The sequence below is a fragment of the Exophiala bonariae genome (assembly GCF_035927105.1).
Source record: "Exophiala bonariae strain CCFEE 5792 chromosome Unknown scaffold_13, whole genome shotgun sequence".
NCBI classification, from domain to species: domain Eukaryota; kingdom Fungi; phylum Ascomycota; class Eurotiomycetes; order Chaetothyriales; family Herpotrichiellaceae; genus Exophiala; species Exophiala bonariae.
Window position 1 is genome coordinate 465,061 of NW_027042488.1, and position 17,513 is coordinate 482,573.

A 17,513-nucleotide genomic window follows, 5' to 3' on the forward strand; every position below is an offset into this window, starting at 1 on the left:
GGGTCGAGGGGCACCGGGGAGGAAATTCGTTTCGTCCTAGAAGCATTTCCTGCAAAGGCTCCAGATGTTTGAAACTCGCCATAGCCAACCACCTCGGTCGGTGCTGCAGTCATGTGTAACCTCATGTCCTCCAAGTCGTAGTCATATACTGCGTTGGTTATAGTGGGTCCTTCGTACCATACCGGGCCAGTCGATTGACTAGTTCCCTAAGATCGATACTGAGTTAGGCACCTTGGGCAAGATACCTAAGTACTGATACTGTGCAGCCCGAAGGGTCAGTGAGAGCCTTAACTACAAACTAGTTAAAATCAGCATCCGCCAAGCTTTAAATCTTCCCAGAGCTCCCCCGCAATCACCTCTAAAAGCTATTCGGGATGCCGCCACTGTTAAGTTAGTTATCTCGCTTCTACGTAACACCACCTGGTCAGATCGGTGCCGACTCCACGGCACTATAAATGAAGGGTTGGGTTACAGGAATCGATATGGAAAAAGACTACCGTTGATTTGACACACATTTGGAGTCAACATGAGTGATTCTGCAAGCTCGCTTGGTCGAGCGCGGCAGGCATGCGATCCTTGCAGGTACTAGCTTGTGCCCACTGGTGCCAAAAATTTTGTTGATGCCAACAAAGGATAGGAAGAAGAAGACAAAGTGCCCCGGCGAAAAGCCCGCGTGCTCATTCTGTACCAGACTGAATCAAAGATGCTCTTATGGAAGAACCGAGGAAGTGCACAGAGTTGAAAAAGATGCTCGCCATGGCAGGCGAAATGTGAGTCTAAACGGCTTATTCCAGGCGCCGATATAATCTCCACTTCACAATTACTCCACGACGACTCATACAGTCAATCTAGGGACGGAGTGATTCGAAAGATCGTGTTCAGAGACTCGAAGCACGGGTAGAAGAAATCGTTGGCGCTGTCAAGTACGTCAACGCTTGAGCGATTGTTGTATCGGAAATGACTGATGTACCTCATTTGCCAGTCTCCTAGTCGCAAGGCAGTCCGAACAGCTTCCTGGTAGCAGAGCACACCAGTTCTCTACTTCAAGCACCGACAACCCTGGAGATAAGCTGACACCACAGCCAATTGAAGTCCTAGATATGTCAGCTCTCACGTCGAAATTCGACTCCATACACAGGTTATGTTGCACAAAAAGCTTGAGAAGGCATACTAACTCCTGTGCCAGACCTGATCCGCCCAATAATGTGTTACGCCAATTAGTGAACATCTACAAAGAAAGGCTTCATTGTCAACCTCTCCCGCTGTTTGATATCGACAATCTTCCAACACAAATATGTAACTTTTCGACCATGCTTTTGAGAAGCTTTCTGGCATTGACGGTGAAATATTCTGATGATGACTTCTTCAAAGATTCCAAGAATGCAGCGGTTGAGTTTTACATCCGTTCGTCCCGGGAGCTGATTTTCAGTCAAATGGGGGATTCGAACGCGGCGGTGAATGTACTTACGGCTTGCTGTCTTCTGAGCCTCCACGATATTGCGGGTAAGTTGGGCACGAACAAAAACGATGACGAGTACTAAGTGAAGCAGACAGCAATAAGGTTAGAGCCTGGATGACGACTGGAATTGCTGTACGTCTAGCGATAAGCACTAGCATCTTGACGAGTGGCCCAGGTCGAAGTATATTAAAGAAGCCAGATGCGCTGCAACGATGTTGTTGGAGCTTGTTTATCCTGGACAAGATCTACAACAGTAGTTTCCAGACTCTCCCTGCTATCCCCGAAGAGGCAGTGATGCCCGACAAGCCAGTCTCACCTCCCACACCACACACTGCATCAGATGAAGGCCTTGAATACCAACGAATGCTCCACAATACTGGACAGGTCGATGAAGGTGTCACTTCTTATTTCATGCAGCTTCTGTCGGCGTGGGGTAGCCTTATGGTGTATCTGAAGAACATCAGGCAAGGACAGCTCGAAGATGCCTGGTCTCCGAACTCTGCCTATCAGCAAATCAAATCGCTGGTATTTCGATTTGAAACTGTTCTACCTGAAGTCCATCGCTTCCGCAACACCAAGTTCCATGAGAGGAACGAATCCGAAAGATCCACAGCCCGGAACTATTGGGCCGCCTGGATATCGATGCAAATGGTGTACCACGTAATTCAATGTATCTTACACCATCCTTTCCTGCATCTCGCCGAGATCCATCGGAAACAAAGGCTGCGATCGCCCTCATTCCTACAGCATGCGACAGACCAGGCTATCTTGCACTCAGCATGGGTAATCCGGATTCTTGATCTATGTATGGACCACAACTTTGCCGTGTATGATCCTTTCGTGGGGCACCTTGCTGCAATGACTGCGACAGTGCTATTCTTTCTACGATTCTCGAGAGATGGGACCCTAGCTACCAAAGCAGCCAAGGACTTCGAAGTCTGCCAACGCTTCGTAGACAGGATGGCGGACGAAAATCCACATCTTCAACATACAGTAAGGATCAAACTCATTGCGCCCAAGCGTGTAGTCGCTAATTACTGTTAGAAATCCAAGCTCACAAGATTAGCACAATCCACGACTCAAGAGATCCAGCCGCCAAAAGTTGAAACTTCTCTGCTATGGGATCTCCTAGACTATGCAGCATCATCAAACCCGTCGGAAAGTACTGGCTCCTCGTCCGCCGTGGAATTAAATGTCAACACTCAATTTCTCTCATCTCCACAAGCAAATACACCACGACCTAACGAAGTATTTCCTTCACAAGACCAGGCAGGAATGGAGGTCTCGATGACAGACTTTCAAGTTTGGGACGATGCATCCCTTACATTCGACATGGTTGATTTCTCAACACTGCCTGACGTCACCGCGTTGAACATGCCCATTTCCTGGAGTAACGGACATCTGTGAGAGGTACCTAGAGGCAACGGATGCCTGGGACCGAATGCTTGACAGAATTGTCGCCGATCATCAATGATCGCTTTGGTAGCGTCTCATTTCCGTTATCGAGGATGACGCCACCCAGGTCTTTCGACTATATCTTCCCAACCGACAAACACCGAAGCATACTCTTCGCAGTCAACCAGACGGTATTTGAGAACGTGAGAAAGTCCGAAGTTGAAAACAGAGTATCCGCGAATCCAAACGGCAGCATTGGGGGAATCCAGCCTTGGGCGAGCTCGAGCGCCCAACAGCCCTCGTGCATCTTATACTGCTTGATATCGCCACGTCTAAGATGATGCATCGTCCCCTTGGGGTACTTCTCCCCGACCAGCGAGTTGGCCGTGTACGCCCACTCCTCGCCTTCGAGGATGTAAAAGAAGTCGTCGGCCGTGTGCCGCCCGCTGTGGCCTTCGGTCCCCAACGGCGTGCCAAACACGATCAGGTATTCGGTAATACTGGCGTGAATGATGTACATGCTTCCCATCGCACCGCCGGCATTGTTGAACACCCACTTGGACGAATATGGTGAAATTGGCGAGATGGCGTCTCCGTCCGCACTGATTGCTGGAAACGGGCTCTCAGCGATCATGTCTGGGCCATATTGCTCGCGAAGGGTGCTGACGATGTGGTTCACCACTCCTGCTGTGGAATTTGGGTGGAGGCTCAGGCTCTCATCGACCAGATGCTGCAATTTGACGGTGTCGAATATGTACCATCTCGCCTTGCGAATGCGGATGTGAGTCTTGAGCCCGATGACAATCATTTGGGAGCAAATACCTTGACCGAGTCGGCCCAGCTGTACAGGCTGCTTAACAGCCCCAGAACAAGCAGGCCGTAAATCAACCTCCGGGTAGTGGAGGCTCCCGAAGGCCTCTGATTGATGTGGCTTGATGGATGCATGCTTGCACAACCACTTGGGCTTTACTATATTAGGTGGGTGGGATAAATATCGCCCGTATATCCAAGCAGGGGTGACGAGACAAGAGATAATTATAAAACGAGCCCAAATTGAAGGAAAGTGGACAGAAAAGTATAAACTGAACTTGTCAGATGGAATGGAATACCTATTTGACCGTAAATATTAATGCAAACTCCGGAGCCTTGTCAGGGGGAAAGCAGGTGATTCGGGATCTGTGATCCCGGGATCCAGAAGCGAGCCCTCCACACGTATTTCTTTGCAATTTCTCGTTCTTCGGAGTCCACGGAGCGCGAGAACGAATGCGAACGGATAGTCTACAAGTACGTACGATTACACCAATAATGTTGAAGGCGGAAACATTGTTTAAGGTCTTACTGCTTCGTCTAGGCTGTTGGGTGGGTAAGATGGAAAAGGACGCTGGGCCAGAAGAAAAGAAATTCGACCCAATTTGAATATCATTGAAATCATTTCATTCTTGAGTATCAGACCCTGTAAACGAAACGCCACAAGAAAATGTCGCATTACCCTCGTCGCTTCTGTGTCAAACCGTAGAATAGTGCGCCACGGCGCTCAGGTACCTAAGAGTATAAAAATGATCATACGTGGGCACAGGTCAATTTCTCAAGGCCCTCAGCCGATCGCCCAGTCCTTCTTCGAGTTTCGCTCTTTCGGCCGACTCTGCCTGTGGCAACTCGTTCTCTGGGACCTGCTGCTGCATTTCCTGCGAGAGTTCGACACCGGCCTCGTCGGCAACGCGGTTCATCAAGGCATCTACCTCGCCTTGTCCCTCAACGCCAATTTGCTGGCTCTCGACACCGCCAGCCACGCCTTCATAGTAGCCGGTGACCACATCGAGATCTTCGAACTGCGACTCAAATTTCTCCATGACTGCGCCTATCTTTTCCAGGTCCATGTTCTTCAATGCTGCATCCATTCCTCTGACGGTTTGGGCCATCGATTGTGTCACGGTCCGCATGGTGATGGCGGTTTGTACACGAGCGGCCACAGCATCGATACGTGCAGCTAATGTTAGAAGTTGGATTCGTTGCTGGGAGTTTCGGATCGAGTTGCTTGCATATAGGCGGGCTATTTGCGGCTGGGGTGGTGTCTGGGTCAGGGCCTTTTTGAGCTTCGCTTGTTCAGTGCGTGAATCTTTGTCGGCTTTGGCAGCCTGCCTATTCAATTGTTTGGAAGTGAACTGCAAAATAGTTAGCAGGCTGCAATTAGCTTTGAAGCCATATCTGGGGGACGGTATCGGCAGGTGGGGAAACCTTGGTGAAAGCTGACCTTGAGATTAAATAGTGCTTTGTCAAGGCCGGACATGCTGGGCTTTGACTCCGTAGCACTTTAGGACCTTGTAGGCTTATTCTTGAATAGTCACGACTTTTCAATCCTAGGTAGGTGGTGGTAGTTGGGCAACTCTGTAAGACACTGAATTGAGGGATTCTGGGTCTCTTGTGTCAAACGACCGTGCTATTTTAAGCGTGCGACTTTTAGGTCAGCGCAAGTTGAGAGAATAAAAGAAAAATTTGAGGTATAGGCAATGACTATCAGTTTCAATGAGGTTCAAGCAGATTCTTATGCTGTGATGAGTTCGGCGGCCTGCGGTCGACCAACATTGCTTTAGCCGAAGGATGACGAAGGCGCAGCGTTTGGCGGGGTGTATGATGCCAAGTGACTCTTCCAGAAGCATAGTGCTGCTGCTTTATTTTGTCCTGGACGGAGCCCCTAAAGCAGCAAGATATATTGCTGTCGGCTAACCTACCTAGGTACCATTTGCTTAAACTAAGCTATACTACTGGCTATGCTAAATAGTCACCAAGTTTTCTCTCAGAGACGTTTGAACCCTCTTTTTGTCCAAGGTTCAATGAACGAACGTACCTCGTCCAGCTGGATAACATCCATTACCACAATCTTTGCCAGTAATGTTTCTGCCATGAGTCTGCCCCAGCACCTCTGAGGTTTGAAGTCTGGATGAATAAACAGAAATCCACTCCGTGTAGAACTTGACCTACGTAAGTTGACAATATGTTCAATTCTATCATCACCCAGAGTTGCATTTACTAGTTGCAGCTGAAAAGACATATACCATATTCGGTGATGTGAAACTGGATTCATTCGAGGAAGAATCAACTCAGAATCCTTCATCACTCCAAGACAGCGGTGTGGGTATGTTACACCTTGCAGCCTTCTCGGCGTTCACATTATTGGCCACTATTCAGTATCTACTCCATATGATGGCGTCGATAATACTAGTATGATCATTGATCAATACTTGGTCCAGTTCGGAATTACCTGACAAGCCGCACGGAAACAGAGCGCCAAGAAGTTCTGCTTCTGTCGACCGAATTGCGAGACAATGGCTCGGCTTGGTATACCAAAGTCCCAAGTTTGAGGTGTCCGAGAATCATCCCCTGAAACAGACCCAGTCCGAAATCCAGCCCGCACAGAAGCACGATCGACCGCCTGTTCAGCCTGCTGCTCTAAGCCACTTGGACTATTAGTCCTAATGGATTGAATACAATGTTGCACCTAATTTGGGAACTAGGTATGCCATGCATAGTCACGTGGGCTTTAGCGAGCTAGAGGATCTACCTACATAGGTAGGCAGTGGAGTTTCATCACGCAACGTACTATCGTATGGAACAGTCCAGGACCAGGAGGTCTACCTGTTCAATAATAACACGGGACGTTCAAAACACTTTTCGTCTATCAAGACGAGACTGGTTGATTTAACAGAACCCCATCTCTCCTGGGCACATACATTCCACGACATTAGAGGATAGCTCGATGGATCATTTACAAACCCAAAGGATTTGTGCCTACCACTGCTAGCTGCAGTAGCTTTCCAGGAGATCATATGGTTTCGACTATCCTATCGTTATTGGCTTTGCTTTGAAGAAGTGTTTAGATACTTATATCATGGCTCTCACTCTTCACTACTCTCCTATTTTTATTCACAGCCAACTCTCTTTCTTTTCTTCAAGCGGGACTTGATAGCCATTCTTTACATCGTCACCAGGTCGTGACAGACACTCATTTTTACACTACAGCATCAGAGTTCACCTACTTAGTCCTTCGTTAACAGACCTTACCATAATGGTTCGCGTGTCGACTCTGATGGGCGGCCTTGTGCTGGCCATGACCACCTATGGCAGTCCGCTGCCTCAAAGCGAAGATCTTGCACCAGCACCAGCAGAATCTTCTGCCATTGAATCATTTACGCTCACAGATTTCCCAACACCACCTGAAGAGACTGCTACCGATGTGTCCACCACACAGACAGACTCCGCAATCCTGCCTGAAGAGACTGCCGATGTGTCAATCACACTAACAGGACCACCCGCTGCAGAGACTTCTGTTGATGCCCTTACACTTGCAGACTCCCTGCAGGAGACAAGCACTCAACCTGATACTCCTGAGGTACAGGAGGGTATTCCGTCGGACCTACCCTTCGACCTCGCGATGGCAAATTCCGAGGCAGCTGCAATGGAAGCTGCTTGCGATCTCGATCCTCGAGAACCCAAGACATGGGCCGATAGCGGTGCAGAGCTGCGACTCCTCGATTATTTCCAGGCTAACGGCTCTGGTTGGTATAACTCATCCTTTCTGAAACAAGACTCTAACGATGTTCAGACACATGGGTCAATGGTCTCACCAGATCGGTCACTAATCGCAACGAAGGCCTCGCTTGTGGCCAAAGGAACTCGGCTTTATGCCCCCTCGCACCGGTACCAGAGGACTGTGACAGACAAAGTTTCTATATCGCACGCTTTCTAGCCGCGAGTGTCAAGTCAACTTTCGATGTGGTCGGCGAGACTCTTCAGGATCTTGGCATCACTGGCGCTCTTAATATGAAGCAAATCGTCCAGGATTTCAAACTCCCTGACATCCCGGAAGGACAAGATCTTGGAAAGACTCTTAACAATGTGGCTTTCGGTAAGAGAGCCTGATTTCTTGTGGCTTGCTCAGGAGCGTGCTAATTGATGGACTTCAGGTGTTGGTGTCGCTGAGCAGGCAGTTGGGTTGATTCCAGGAGGTGAAGTTGTGTCCAGCTTCCTGGCCTTGGTGGGCATCGGCCTCAATGCTGCTTCGGAGAATATGGAAGATGAGGAACCCATAGTTCCCGACTACGATGAGATCGAAGCGGGAATGAACAAATATTTGGCCACATTCTTCACCAAGACAAGGGACGAGTTGGACCGAATGTTGGAGGCACTATTTGGCGAAGTCAACGGCAAAGGAAGTGACGATGCATTACTGCGCCAAATGATCGAACGCATGGGCAGGTTGGGTGTTCGCGAGCTTAACAAGGACGCCGAATTCCCCATTGCTGAGATTTTCAAGGGTGGTGAGTTTCTGGTCCCCATCCAGAAGAGTGGCTTCAAACAGGCTTTCGACAAGGGTTTCAAGGGAATGGTACGTGCACGAACAACCCAATATGAGTACACAAGCTGACCATCGCAAACAGCAAGGAGCTCTCATCGGCAACCTTCTCACAGGACTGCAGGTCTACGTCGAGCGTGCCGAAAATGCACCAGAGTCTGGGCCCGGAGAGTGCACAGCGCTCGGTGAATTGCTGATCGACAACGAATGCTACTCGATCAAGCGAAAGCCCTTCGATGGTGGAGCGGCCTTCCGCTTAGAGAACGAGTACCTGGAGAAACTCGGTAACTACGGTGTCGACATCCACACTCTCATCCGAAGCGCTAAAGACTGCGACAATGGCGAAGCCAACAACGACTTCACCGGCACCGGCGAGTACGGCAGGTGCTGGTTCGGGCTCAACATCGCGAAGCGTGTCAGCGACACGCTTGTCGACCGATATAAACCCGGCAGAGCCAATGGTTTCCTATGCCCGGCCAAGTTCCGAGGGCTCGACAAGATTCCCTCCTACATCATTGACGAAAACGGCAACAGCTGCAACGGTAAATGGAGGGAGGTGCCGAATTACCAGCGCTGCGAGCTCAAGATGTTCAACGACGGCAGCTTCAACCACTTCGGCCTCGCCCGCTACAGGATGCGCATCGAGGGCACCGGCATCGACGTCGGTCAGATTTGCCCGTATCTCCATGACGGCAGACGCTGCACTTTCGGCTCTGACCGGAGGTGCGTGCAGGAAGGCAATGGCTATCTCATGGAAATCAGCTTCGCACACGGCAGTGTAGGCAATGACCATTTCAACGACTGCCACAATGATCTCATCAAGAAGTTCAAAGAGGATAACTTCTGCTTCGACCTGAAATGAGCTGCGTGCTCGCTAGCTTTTGAGAGTGGTTTGTTTGAATACTTTTGGAGACAGGTGGAGACCATGGCCTGGGGCATATTCTGGGTGATATGGCTCGTGTAGGGGCTGGGTACATTGGAGAAGATGGTGGCAAGAAAAGGTCATGACACGAAACGCACGAGCTTAATGTTCAGACGACCATGTACAGTTTTACACTCGGAAATCTCTAGAGATCATAGACTACAATGAGACATCGCTCCAGCGACTCTCTTGTCACCTCCACTTCCACTCCGACTAGGTCAGGATCCTCCCTCATTAATGGCCGTGAACTAACCATGGTACATGCTTGGCGGGTTTGTGGGCTCGAGATACATTGATTGGTGTTCTTATTGTATTGTCTCACGCGATAACGTCGTCAAATGCGGTTGAGGAAGTCACAGATGACCTTCAGGCGTCGATGGTATTTGAAGACCTAGACGACAAACTTTTTACCAAAGACTGAGGAATCGTTCATTTCTCATGGCAATGGTTCTTAAGTTGTCTGCTTAAGGCTCCACCACAAGGTCACTTCCTGTGATTTGCAAAGTACAGAAAGGAAGAACGAAAAGTGTATACAGCACGAAGCTTGTAGTGTATTTGATTTTCATTTTCATTGATCACACTCATCGGCTCAGTCGGGCTACCCTGGTACGTGATAGCTATCTGAACCATTCATCATTTGACTCCGAGGAAAGCAAGCGAGCTTTTTTAATTGACCACAACCTGGCGATATGGAATTCCACCACCACGTTGAGCATACACAGAAAATCACGCCAACACATAGAACCCTTCTAGTTCATCTGCTTGATGAGAGCGTTGATGTTCTCCTCGCGGTTACCAAGATCACCACCTTCGATGTAATGCTTGAACTTGCGAGCGCGGAAGCCGCCGTTGGGGTTGGACAGCTTGAAGGGCCACAGGAAGTTGGCTGCTTGCTTGAAGTTGGGTCCGACGGTGAAGATCTCGTGAATCAAATCCTCCACGCAGACAAGGCCGTACTTGCCGAGAGAGTCTTCGATCAGTTGGTTGTCGGTCAGAGGGATGCGTTGTTTGTCGATCTTGCCATATCCACGTTTGTAGATGAGCTCACGGACAGACTTCAGGTTGGGGTAGCCATAGGCGATGTATGGGTTGACAATGGTCAGCATCTCTTGGGTGGCCTTGGTCAACTTGATGAAGACACCATTGTTGATTTGGAGGAGACGGAGGAGTTGGAGGATCTTGCGAGGCTTGGGAGCAATCTTGTTGATACTATTTCCAATCAGTACACGTCTGCATGCGTTGACTCAAACCAAAATCAGAACTCACCCCTTGATTCTGATGACGAAAACAAGCTTGGGTTGCTCATCAACGAAGAAGCTGCCTTGCTGCTTGCTCACACGGGCAAGTCGGATCTTCTCCCGCTCAGCATCACGGTACTCCTTGACATAGGTCTCGGCGCGCTTGAAGATGACACCACGCTTCTCCTTGTTGGACTGCATTCCAAAAGTCAGCTTTTAATTCCGACGATTGATAGTCTGAAAACTGGGAAGTTTTCCAAAAACATGCTCAGCCCCGAAAGATGGTTAACAAAAGCGACAACATCGACCATAGGCCTAGTCGGCGATAATGGTATTTATCATCATCGAAAAAAAAGTGTGAGAATCTGGTGGGTGACTGACCTTCTTTCTCTTTTCGATGGTGGCATTTCGCTCGGCTCTGGCCTTCTCCTGGCTCTTTCTCTTCTTCAACAAGGTCTCAGGGACGAGGATCTGGTCGTGCGTGGGCACAGATCTGTGATGGGGAATGCGATCAGTATGGTCCGTAGGAAGGGTGAATCGCCGAGTTGGAACTGCAGCTGTGGTGCGGCATTCTCAAACTGGTGACTGGCGTAACTCGACGAAATGGATTTGATCAGTGAGATATTGAGGACTCATGAGCAGTAGCTCGCAAGAGTTCCGTCAATGTAGTCTCATCCGACAACGCCTCGACAGAAGTCGAGATAATCTTCACTCTGTGAAACCAACCCTCAGTCAATGGACTGGAGGAGAAATCCACACGAGCTCAATGGTTTAAAAGGGAGAGATTGTTATTCTCTTTCCTCAACGCCCCAGCTCCGTTCACCCAAGTATGATTTCTCAAATTCGAGGTTGCAGGCCATTGGGATGATCGAGCTGGCGCACGGAAGGCGAACCAGCGATAAAGCGGACCATATCTGTAGATTCCAAGTATCAGCGGCCGAGGAGGTATGTACTTACGACTTAACGACGGGTTTTGTCATCTTGAATGATCTGGTATGTCTGGAGAACGAGCGGATGGACAAATTAAGGTGCAGATGAAGTCGAACAAATTCCCTCCGAGGGTCGAAAATTGGAAAACTGCGTTGTGCTTTGGGCCAGTGTGGGAGGCAGGAACGCCTAGGCTCAAAATAGTAAAGTGAGATCAAGATGCCTGTCACGTGTGTCTTGGCATTCCATGAGTCACTTAGTCAGCAGGGACCTCCAGTTGACTTCGGCGACAGCGCCCTACCATTGCAAAACACATCATCCTTGATTGAGATTGCCCTGGTCATCGCACATAATGTCAACTCGCCGGGGTGTCGGCTTAGGAGCTTTCACACAGCGAAATGCCACCGCTCAATCATACGCAGCACATGGCTCGAGCCTCAAGTCCGCCAACTCAGCATCACTCCAGGCACAGCTAGAGGTCTTTCAGTCTTTGCTTCACAACTTTGCCCTCGAGCATGCCACAACAATCAAATCCAACCCAACTTTCCGCGCCGAGTTTGCACGCATGTGCAATGCCATCGGCGTCGATCCGCTCGCCGGAAGCAATATCAAGGGTAAGAAAACGGATTCTCTCTGGGCCAAAGTTCTGGGTCACGACGTCAACGATTTCTACTTCTCGGTTGCTGTTCGCGTCGTCGAGTTGTGTCAATCAACTCGTGCCGTGAACGGCGGATTACTGGGATTGCAGGAATGCTGTGAGAGCGTCAGTAAAGGGAAAGCCATCGGTGGTGGGTTACAAGTCTCGGAAGATGACATAGAGCAGGCTGTTAAATCTCTAGAACCTCTTGGATCTGGGTTCGTGATTATATCTATCGCTAGCAAAAGGTTCATTCGATCGGTGCCAAAGGAACTCAGCACGGATCAATCGACCGTTCTCGAAGTTCTACAGCTATTGGGCAGTGTTACTGCCTCATTACTACACTTAAATCTGAATTGGGAAACAGTGAGAGCAGAGACCATTTTGCAGGACTTGCTCGCTGACTCTCTTGTATGGGTTGACTATCAGTGTCGAGAGCCAGAGTATTGGTCGCCACAAGGGTTAATCGACGGCAGTGACTAGGGGCAGCTTTGGTCTTTGTGATGCGATCAGAAGAACTGCACAGTTCTGGAGTCCACATTTGCTGGCTTGCCACACCGTATCTATCGCTTGTATTCGTCCTTCAGCACCCATCGACCTCGACCTCGACTGCCTTTGTCCAACTTGGCAAGAAGCTTCAGAGTTTCTTTGAATTCCATCGTGGCTTGTGGTGTTGTACAGAAACGATTGAAATGGTCAATCAACATCTGTGTGTGCACAGCACCTCCATGGGCCACCAGATAATCTCTGATGAGCTTGCCAAAGTCCTTTCCTTGCGGCAAGCTTGGAGTTCCTGACCTAGACGCCGATGCTGACCCGGAAGAGCGTGCAGGGCTCGAATTTCTGGGCGTCGTATCACGGCTGAGTGAACCATTTGCCTGGCGTTGCTGCAAGTTTGCCAACAGACTCGATGATTGAAGGCCACCACCTCGATTTCGAGAGTTCGAGCTAAAAGCGCGTTGGGCAGTGGTCTCTTGCGGTCGCCCTGACACTCCAACTTGTCCTGTCCAGGTTGGTGTTCCTATAGGAACAGTTCGAGCGACCTCTCCTGCTCGCCTCAGCTCCTTAGCGGCCTCTGCTGCTACTCTCTTTGCTTCTCTTTCAATCAACACCGGATCTGCTGCTACTTTTTTGGCACTCTTCCCCTCAATAATGGCATCGTGCTCAACGGCAGAATGGATTCCTGAACGAGCAAATATACCCTCCATCATTCTTGTTTCGGAGTTTGTCGCGCCATCTTCATTTGCGCGTTTCTCCTCTTCAGCCTCACCAGCATACTGCTCCATCGCTGAGATCCCAGGCAACGCCTTGATGTCCACGTCATTTTGGGGTGCTGCTGTAGAGCCCGTCTCAGGGCCGACTTTAGCGGAATGAGTACTGTCGTTGGGTCCTGCCGCAGGATAGCTCACCTGGGCATCTTTGAAAAGAGTGCTTGTCTCTGTCGGGTCACCCTCATTGGTAAGACTGAAAAGGTCATGGAGATCATTCAGATGAAATGTCTGGCGTTGTTTGGGATCCTTGAGGATTTTGTTCGTCAAGAATTGCTTGAAGATTTGGCGATGATAAATCTTCTCCTCGATCGTACCAGCAGTCATGAGGCGATAAATTGTAACCTCTCGCTTTTGGCCAAGACGCCATGCTCTTTCACGAGCCTGCAGATCGGTGGATGGATTCCAATCGGGGTCATAGATGATGACCCTGTCGGCACCTGTCAGGTTTATTCCCAGACCACCAACCTTCGTGGTCAGAAGGAAGACGTGTAGGTCTGGGTTGGTGTTGAATTCGTCCACCATAGTCTGCCTAGCTTGAATCGGAGTGTTTCCGTCCATTCTCCGGTATTTGAATCCAGAGAGGGATTTGACATACTTCTCCAATATATCAAGCATGATCCGGTGCTGGGCAAATAGAAGTGTTTTATGTCCTGTATCCTTCCACAGTTCCAACAAAGATCCCACAACTTGCATCTTCCCAGACTTGGCAGGATCGCCATAGTTATAGCCTGGCTTGATAGACAGACGCTTATGTTGCGTGAGATCTGGGTGGTTACAGATCTTGCGAAGGATATCAACTCCATAAAGAACTTGGCGTTTACCATTCATTATAGCATCCAATTCACCAGAGGAGATGAAGTGATTATACTCGGCGCGCTGCAATTTGGACAATTTACAGAACAGCACTTGCTCGCTCTTTTTGGGAAGGTCTGACGCGACATCCACTTTGAATCGCTGTAAGAGGTATGGGCTGATGGCATCTTTGAGAGTTTCAGCACATTTGAACGCCGTCTGCACCTGCAAATTCGAGGCATTTGCATAGCCACCTTGGCGAATTGGTATCTCAAATTGATTTCTGAAATTGACCAGTGTGCCGAGACGCATGGGAAAGACGAAGTCAAACAGTGACCAGAGCTCAACGAGATTGTTTTGCATTGGCGTCCCAGACAGAATAATTCGATTTGGCGTTCGCAACTCTTTGCAGTAAATAGTGATTGCTGTGTTTGGATTTCGAATTTTATGCCCCTCGTCTAAGATCGCATATTGCCAGTCGACAGGAATGAGCAACGGAGCATAAGTTTGGAGCCCCGTGTAGGTTGTCACAAGCACTCCTCCATGCTCCAGTATCGGGCTTAGCACTTTTCTGGCAGCCTTCTGGGAGGGTGTGAGTGGTTGATTTCTATGATTTGGATCCCACATGGTATCAAGAAGTTGGTCTTCTTTGGTGCTTTCACTCCGCAGGTTGATCATGCCGCTTCCTGATGAGTGCAGTATGGTGACTCGAAAAGGAGGCCACCAGCGGTGGAATTCGTTGACCCACTGCTTCATCACGGTTGCAGGACAAACCACAATGATAGGCTTATCGAGTTTCTGGCTATATTGCAATCCCGCAAGGAATGCAATGATCTGAATCGTCTTTCCAAGACCCATCTCGTCACCTACAATACCACCAACTTGTTGAGTGTAGAGCTCGTGCAACCATTGGACTCCGGTCTTTTGGTAGTCAAACAGACTGGGAAAGATATCGCCCGGAAGCTTGTAGCCATTGTCGAATACCGTATCGGCGACCTCAGGATGGGGAAGATGTGACTCGTCCTGCCAGGAGACATTTATATCTTCTTCGGATTCCTGTCCCTCATCTTGCGTTCCAAGCGATTTACCGCGCATGGACCTTCTCGCGCGAGATCTCCGCTCCGCCCATCGTTGAACTCTTGCCTGATACACTGATTCATTGCCATCGTCCACGCCACGGAGGTCTTCAAGGTCATCGTCGTTTTCCGCGGTAGTCTTTCGGCCAGACCTCTTTTGTTTTCCCGTGGTAGTAGGCAAGTCGTCGTCCTCTTCAATTTCATCATCATCGTCGAGGTCTGACGCAATCTCGTCTGTTACGGCGCCCTCATCGTACGACGAGTCATCACCTTTGTTGACAGTCTTTGTCTTTTTCACCGTAACGCGACGCCTCTTGGCCGGTCTATCGGAATCAAAGTCTTCGTCAGGACTGGATTCAGCGAAACCAGAAGCAAAGCCTGGTTGCCTCAGATTTCGATGCGACATTGCTTGGTCATGCTTGACGCCGGCAGCACTTTCGCTCAAATCAGGCTCTTCTTCGGCGTCCAATAAGGCCCCTTGCAAAGTTGCAGAGGACTCTCCGTGAGTAGAGAGACCAAATTTGGAGAATGGTGTGATCTTTCCTGTTCTTATCAAGAAATCTCGTTGAGTCTCATTTGGGAGCCTGCCAGATGAGGAAGCGTTGTTGGCATCTCTTGCAGCAGCATTGGTATCTCTATCGACCATGCGCTGCTCGATCTCGGAAATGTCGTTATCAAGGTCTTGTATCTGGCCTTGCATGCGGTCAATGTCAAGACGCAATTTTGATCTTTGAGTCGTGCCAATCGGGCGAGATATCTCTTCTTGAGTTTTACGGACTTGGCCCTGTAGCTTTTCTCTCTGATCCCGAGCTTTGTCCAATCTTTGCTGATCTCGCTGAGTGGCCTGCTGCAACAACATCTTGTCGGCCTCCCGACCAATATCTCGCTCAAGATCATCTTGGTCTCGGACTAAAGCGTCAAGATTGCGAAGCCTTGATGTTTCGGCGGACTCCTCGTGGGAAAGACTTGGTCTCATCTCGACTTGGGGCATCTCGACACCCAGCTCTGGGCCGGAAGAGGCCTGTCCGTCACCTTCAGACATGTTGTCCTCACGACGTGAAGATTGTACAACGGTAATGTTTTCTCCAGAATGTATGTCGTCATCGATGACATATATTGTCCCCGTCTAACATTTGTCTGTGAGTTTGGAAGTTAACAGAGCAATCTACCATGAAAAGTGCAAGGTGTGGTGATCCTTGAGAGAAAGGCGAAAGATGAAGTGGCATAGTAACTTACATGTCAAAAAGGTTAGAGGTGGCGAATGATTGGTGAAAGATAGATTGATATCTTGACGAGAGTAGTCTGATGTTCAAAATAAAAATATTGATCTCCAACCACACAACCGCTTCAAGGGCGCCACCACACTTTGCAGGTCGTTACAACAACGAACCCCCAAAGAGACCAGCTTGGGCCATGAGTGCAGAGAACGGGATATATATCTGTTCGGACTTGCTTGATAGACAAGAATCAAAAATTCGAGTGACGACTCTGAGGTCACGGGCACAAAAGTTTTGCAGATGAGTTCCTGCCACTGCAGCATTAGGCTCCAGCCGCCTTAGTGAGTCACTAAAATGCCTAGCGCGCTTATCTGGTTATTCACTCAGGCCCCTTCAGCCCTCAGGCTCACTCCCAGGCATGTTTAGGCTTTCGGCCCCTGGACGTAAATCACACGGAGACTCGGGAGTCTCCAGGGCTGTTTTGACACGTAACTGCTGGCACCACTCCCACCCAAATCCCAAGGCTCGAAGAGCTCGGGGAGTGCCAGGGTCGAAGAAATAGCCGCTGAAATCGCAGTGTTTGTCACGCCCCAACTCGCCCAGGCACGTTCAGTCTGCTTCTTTTAGCCGCCTCAGTGCTCGAATTTCTGCTGCCAAATTCTTACTAGCAGCATCTCTGACTGCCTAACCACTCAGGCTGTTCCTGAATCCTTGCTGGAGTCAGGGATTGAATTGGTAGTGAACAAGTCACCACTGGTAGTTGACTTATACTCTCCCACAACTTGATCTTGATCTTGGTCCAAATCAGTTCCCTTTCTTCACGATACCTTCCTTGCTTGACAGCAGTTCTTCCCATTTAATTCTGCTGGCATCCTCAATTTCGAGGCATCTCGGTTTCATTTTGAGATTATTTCCTCGCCCTTTATTCCACTGCCCCAAGGTCCACCACGAGACAACCTACTCCACTGCCAGGAACCTCTCCACCGTCTCAGACGCAAGCTCGTTGCGCCCAACCTCTACACTTTCTCTCTTCTCTTGATTGAATCACATCCCACTCGGCAGAACCATCGCGTTTGCACGTCATGGCTCAATGTTGAGCTTCTTGACTTCTTCTATCATGCCGACACCTTTACCCTCATACACTCAGTCTTTGTCGACTGCGCTTACGGAAGACTCATACCCACTCCTCCAACCCCTCTAAGGACAGCCAACTGCCACGCTACATCCCT

General features: G+C 49.5%; 7 protein-coding genes across 7 annotated transcripts; 3 read left to right on the forward strand and 4 right to left on the reverse strand.

Annotated features, from left to right (window-relative positions):
- Positions 1-1,310: 1,310 nt before the first annotated feature.
- Positions 1,311-2,866, forward strand: LTR84_002473 (uncharacterized protein; the record flags this gene model as incomplete). The annotated part of the gene is made up of 3 exons (XM_064846083.1): positions 1,311-1,503; positions 1,551-2,452; positions 2,504-2,866. The coding sequence occupies 3 exons, from the start codon at positions 1,311-1,313 to the stop codon at positions 2,864-2,866; spliced, it is 1,458 nt and encodes a 485-aa protein (XP_064706308.1).
- Positions 2,867-2,990: 124 nt separating this feature from the next.
- Positions 2,991-3,662, reverse strand: LTR84_002474 (uncharacterized protein; the record flags this gene model as incomplete). The annotated part of the gene is made up of 1 exon (XM_064846084.1): positions 2,991-3,662. The coding sequence occupies one exon, from the start codon at positions 3,660-3,662 to the stop codon at positions 2,991-2,993; it is 672 nt and encodes a 223-aa protein (XP_064706309.1).
- A 769-nt stretch (positions 3,663-4,431) lies between these two features.
- Positions 4,432-5,141, reverse strand: LTR84_002475 (uncharacterized protein; the record flags this gene model as incomplete). Its single annotated transcript, XM_064846085.1, has 2 exons — positions 4,432-5,016; positions 5,106-5,141. 2 exons carry the CDS (start codon positions 5,139-5,141, stop codon positions 4,432-4,434), a joined length of 621 nt encoding a protein of 206 aa, XP_064706310.1.
- Positions 5,142-6,917: 1,776 nt separating this feature from the next.
- LTR84_002476 (uncharacterized protein) lies at positions 6,918-9,066 on the forward strand (the record flags this gene model as incomplete). Its single annotated transcript, XM_064846086.1, has 4 exons — positions 6,918-7,407; positions 7,455-7,757; positions 7,816-8,237; positions 8,290-9,066. The coding sequence occupies 4 exons, from the start codon at positions 6,918-6,920 to the stop codon at positions 9,064-9,066; spliced, it is 1,992 nt and encodes a 663-aa protein (XP_064706311.1).
- An 809-nt stretch (positions 9,067-9,875) lies between these two features.
- Positions 9,876-11,344, reverse strand: RPL7 (60S ribosomal protein L7; the record flags this gene model as incomplete). The annotated part of the gene is made up of 4 exons (XM_064846087.1): positions 9,876-10,335; positions 10,393-10,559; positions 10,746-10,857; positions 11,322-11,344. The coding sequence occupies 4 exons, from the start codon at positions 11,342-11,344 to the stop codon at positions 9,876-9,878; spliced, it is 762 nt and encodes a 253-aa protein (XP_064706312.1).
- A 299-nt stretch (positions 11,345-11,643) lies between these two features.
- Positions 11,644-12,411, forward strand: LTR84_002478 (uncharacterized protein; the record flags this gene model as incomplete). Its single annotated transcript, XM_064846088.1, has 1 exon — positions 11,644-12,411. One exon carries the CDS (start codon positions 11,644-11,646, stop codon positions 12,409-12,411), a length of 768 nt encoding a protein of 255 aa, XP_064706313.1.
- Positions 12,412-12,491: 80 nt separating this feature from the next.
- LTR84_002479 (uncharacterized protein) lies at positions 12,492-16,109 on the reverse strand (the record flags this gene model as incomplete). Its single annotated transcript, XM_064846089.1, has 1 exon — positions 12,492-16,109. The coding sequence occupies one exon, from the start codon at positions 16,107-16,109 to the stop codon at positions 12,492-12,494; it is 3,618 nt and encodes a 1,205-aa protein (XP_064706314.1).
- Positions 16,110-17,513: the final 1,404 nt, after the last annotated feature.